Here is a 4,851-nt window from a genome sequence, read left to right as displayed (position 1 = left end):
CTAAAATCCGGGAAAAATCACATAAATTCATGTTTGAGACAGAAGTAATTTACCATGACATGAGATGACATGTGTCCTATAGAGAAAAAGAAAGTTTCTTCACAAGATATGTGTTTATACTATGTTCAATAATTAAATTTAAATTGCAAATGCATTCAAACAAGCACAAAAATTTTGTCTTAGCAAACAATGATGCTCATGATCAATGCTAAACACAGTAATTACATTTTGAGCTGTTACAGATTAAATACAAGGAACCTGCTGAGAAAAAATAATATGGTCCTGCGAGATCGTAACTGTGTGAGGTGCAATAGATAAGTGGAAGAAACATTATCCCACCTGTTCTTTGAATTTGAATGCAGTTTCAGTCAGCGGTGTTTGCGCATGATGAGCATGCATGCAGTGGAACACATTGCTTGATCCTGGCGGAGGCAAAAATTTGGATTAAAGATCTACAGGCAAAGTCCTAATGGCAGCGACATGGTACCATAGAAACTCTATTATTTTTCAGCAGAGGCCACTCTCACTAGCAAGATGGAAGAACAACTTTAAAGCAGAGATGCAACTGGTTACCTTCTGAGGGCCAAACCAAGTATATTAAATAGCAATGGGCTTGACCTACAGAGCTGAAATAGGTCCGGCCCATATCACATTGTTTAGAGCTGATGTTTTTTTTTTGGAGCTGATGGTTTTTAATATCACATTGTCATGTAGCATTTTATGAGTTTCTCAAAAAAAATGTAGCATTTTATGACGGTTTGAGGTTGGACATTCACAGAAAAATAATGTCATCGGCTAACAATGAAGTAAGAATCATTGCAACAATATTGTGACTAATCAAATAGAAATGATACTAAACATGCTATATTACGTGGAATAGGCAACTATCATGATTTTTGTCACGCGATTGTTGGGAACTGCAATACAGCGATGTACTTTTCTATGACTGCAACAGAAGTATATTGCATTTCAGTAGTCACTACCTGGTACATGAAGAAACTTTTATTAATGAAAAAGTAGGTAGGGACCTCCCAACCCAACTTCTTTAAAATAAAAATGCTCATTACAAAGCATCTGTGCATTAAAATGTTATTGCAAAGACAAGTGGGACTCCATGAGTCCAAGAACTAGCAAACACTTACATCCACTGATCACAAAATATCGGAGAGGGGCTGCTGAACTATTTAACGCGTACGCATTGCTCTACAAATATTTCTAAACAGTATCATGGCATGGGATCTTGTTGTGCTGTAGAACAAATGTAGTCCTTTATCTTGTTCAGTGTCACAACCACCTCTTTCATCGTCAGCCTTTGGTCAGGTATATCATTCGAGCATAGCAAACCCAACTCAAATATTGGCACAAGGAAATTATCCATGGGATTAGGGAGATCTTGCAGTAAATTCTCATCCACAACATTAATAAGCCTTTCTGGAAATGCTTGATTAACCCAATGCCTAATGTTTATTCCACCCACAAACATTGAATCTGTTGGTTTCTTTCCCGTGAATACCTCAAGAAGCATGATCCCGTAGCTGAACACATCACTCTTCATTGATGCTCTTCCATTGGATCCATACTCTGTTACATAAACAAAAAGGACAATACATTTAGATATGTAACAAAAATGTCTTGAAAGGATCAGAATCCAGAGCTGCATCAAGTACCTGGTGCCATATATCCTATAGTTCCTGGCGTGTTTGCAGAGGCTACACTGTTCTCATTATCGAATAATAACTTTGCAATTCCAAAGTCTGCGACACGTGGTGTCATGTTTTCATCCAGCAACACATTGCTCGGCTTTAAGTCACGGTGGAGGACAACCTCGCAGTGCCCATAATGTAGATGCTCCATTGCTATTGACACATCGAGCAGAATGTCCAGCCTCTTTAGGATTCCCAAACGCTGCCTAGTCTCAGTGTGCAAGTAAGTTTCCAAATTACCGTTGGGCATGTACTCAAGAATCAACGCTTTGAAGTCCAGGTTTGAACAAGTGCTTATTATCCTTATCAAATTGCGGTGTCGAGCCATGCGCAACACATTACATTCGGCATCAAAGCTTCTAATAGCTTGTTCTAGCTGCATATTTAACACTTTTATTGCAACCACCATGTCGTTACTTAGTTGGCCCTTATAAACTTTGCCAAAGGTTCCAGTACCCAACAGGTTGCTTTCACTGAAGTTATCCGTGGCACGAACAATCTCATGGTACGAGACTAACATATGGCTGTTCATGTCAACCATGCCAGAAGAAGAAACTGTCATCTCTCGCTTCTTCCATTTACTGATTACCGTGTATAAGCACATTACTCCAACCCCAACAAATGTGACGATACCGATGGCCCAGAATTTAAGTATGTGTCTATTATTAGTTGAGTGGTAGTTGCTTTGGCATGGAAGAAATCCTAAATGGGAGGCACCACACAAAGCCGAGTTCCCCATCGAAGACTGAGGCGTAACATTTGTAAAGATGCCCCCTTCTGGTATCTGACCATATAGTTTGTTGAATGATAGGTTCAAGGTGGTGAGATCTTTAAATCGAGTCAAATACACTGGAATGGAACCCGATAGATCATGTAAGGATAGGTCCAGTGACTTCAAGCTGGTTAGATTGGCAAAAGAATTTGGAATTGAATGGTTGAGTAAATTGTGTGATAGATTTAGGTCTGTTAGTGTTTGCAGTTGTCCAAAGGAACCCGGGAGGCTACCCAGAAAGTGGTTACTAGAGAGATCTATGAAGGTAATCTGTAACAACTTATCTATTTCATCTGGTAGTGCACCGTTCAAGTAGTTTTGATATAGGTCAATCTGTATAAGGCCCACAAGATGGAATAAGCTTACCGGTATTGATGAGGATAATATGTTTTGAAATAGATCAAGGGCTATTAACTTGGATAGGTTGCCGAGCTCATGTGGTATGGGGCCAGAGAGTTGATTATCATGGAGGTCAAGTGCTTCTAGATTCCCAAGCACTCCAAACTGTTCTGGGATTGGTCCAAACAAGCGGTTTCTATAGAGATACATAATAACCAACTTATCCATCATCTTGATTGTTTTGGGAATAACGTTACTAAGTTGGTTTTCTGAGAAGTCGATAATAGTGAGGATGCTTAAATTGGATATGGAAGAAGGAACCTCACCGACTAAATGGTTGGTGTTTGCTAAGAAAACTTCTAGGTGATCAGAGAGATTTCCAATAAAATTTGGGATTCCTCCAGTGAAATGATTCTGCCCAAAATAAAGTTGGTAGAGTCCTCTACAGTTCGAAAGACTGGACAGGAAGTTAATATTCCCTTCAAGATAGTTCTCATAAAAAGAAACAGATAGAAGATTCCCTGTGCTACCTAGAGTCGATGGCACAAAACCTGTAAAATTTTTTTGATCCAACACAAGATAAGATAATTCTGACAAGTTACTAGCAAACGATGGAAAAGACCCAGTCAATTGATTTTGTGTGAGGTCCAATAACGCGAGCTGATTGAGTTGTCCTAGTTCTGGTGGAATCCCTCCTGTTAAATTGTTAAGCGATAGGTCTAGTTCAAGGAGATTGGTTAGATTGCTTAGAGCAGCTGGGATAGGGCCATTGAGTTTGTTTATGCCCAAGTATATCAATTGAAGCCTAGGCAATTTCGCCAGCCATGTAGGTACTATACCCTCAAAGAAATTCTTAGATAGACCAAGTTTCTCGAGATTTTGGCATTCAGAAAGTCGAATTGGAATCTCGCCCGTGAAACGATTCAAGGACAGGGAGATGGTTTGAACCATGGGGAGGCTAAAGCTTTCGTTGCTAGGGATAGGTCCTATAAGATGGTTACCCTCAAGATACATCTCTTGCAGCATAGACATGTTGAAGATGGCTTGGGGTACCAGCCCAGACAGTTGGTTAAATTCCATGACAAGAGATTGAAGCACAGGCAGGTAGCCAATACTGTTTGGTATCGTCCCTGACAAGCTGTTGTTGCCAAGGTTCAGCTCGATCAACCATGGTGTGTTATTGAATAAATCCAACGGTATGGAACCACTCAACGAATTCGTTTGAAAGTTTATGTACCGAAGGTTTCGCAAACCCTGTAATTCGACAGGGATCCCACCTGAGATGCTGTTATTCGTCAGCTCAAGAACATGGAGACTGGTGAGATTTCCCATTGTAGAGGGGATGGAGCCTGATAGATTGTTGTCGCGAAGACCAAGGTACCTTAGCCTACGCAGCCTCCCAAGATTAAGAGGAATGGAGCCGGTAAGGCCCGTGTTTGCTAGGTCGAGGACAAAGAGGAAAGAGAGGTTATGAAACGAACCGGGTTGTCGAACGGACAACCCGACTCCCTGTATCGTCGTGATAGTCCCTGGATCAGTAGCTATCACATACAAAACTCATTTCAATTACATATCACAGTCATACTTCGCGATAAAACAAAACAAATGTTTAATTATTACATAATCCAGCGGATTGTGGTACGAAATCATCTGGTACAAGCACATTGGGCTAAAAGGGAACAACCAGAAAACGGAAGTAGTAGCTAGACTTCTGGGGCATCCTTCATCTTGACGTCTTCTTTCATCCATAGGCAAACTTGAGTGAAGCACGAGTTGTCCTTAGTCCTTCCTTCAAAGTCATCGTCGATCTTCGAGTCGGATCCTGCATCTACCAAACTATCCCCAAGGACGGGATATGTTCACGTCACCATCCGTATGCAAGCTTTAAGTGGATGTATTATGGTATATGAAATAGTCAACGGATAAGGCTAGGGTTTCCTATGCGTAGCATCAACAAAGTATACCATCTGCCAATTCACCTAACGCGGGCCATTCTGGCATCCCGGACTCCCGGTCAACTCACACCTCCGAAACTCA

At 40.9% G+C, this 4,851-nt stretch overlaps 1 protein-coding gene across 1 annotated transcript; it reads right to left on the bottom strand.

Moving 5' to 3' along the window:
- Nucleotides 1–1,075: 1,075 nt before the first annotated feature.
- LOC120639767 (probable LRR receptor-like serine/threonine-protein kinase At3g47570) lies at nt 1,076–4,279 on the bottom strand. Its single transcript, XM_039915652.1, has 2 exons — nt 1,668–4,279; nt 1,076–1,581 (listed from the first exon to the last, which is right to left on the bottom strand). The coding sequence occupies exons 1-2, from the start codon at nt 4,144–4,146 to the stop codon at nt 1,226–1,228; spliced, it is 2,835 nt and encodes a 944-aa protein (XP_039771586.1). The 5' UTR covers nt 4,147–4,279; the 3' UTR covers nt 1,076–1,225.
- Between the last annotated feature and the right edge of the window lie 572 nt (nt 4,280–4,851).

Source organism: Panicum virgatum, chromosome 7K (genome assembly GCF_016808335.1).
Source record: "Panicum virgatum strain AP13 chromosome 7K, P.virgatum_v5, whole genome shotgun sequence".
In the NCBI taxonomy this organism is placed as follows: domain Eukaryota; kingdom Viridiplantae; phylum Streptophyta; class Magnoliopsida; order Poales; family Poaceae; genus Panicum; species Panicum virgatum.
Note: the sequence above shows the minus strand (reverse complement) of the source record. Positions and strands in the feature narration are given on the sequence as shown.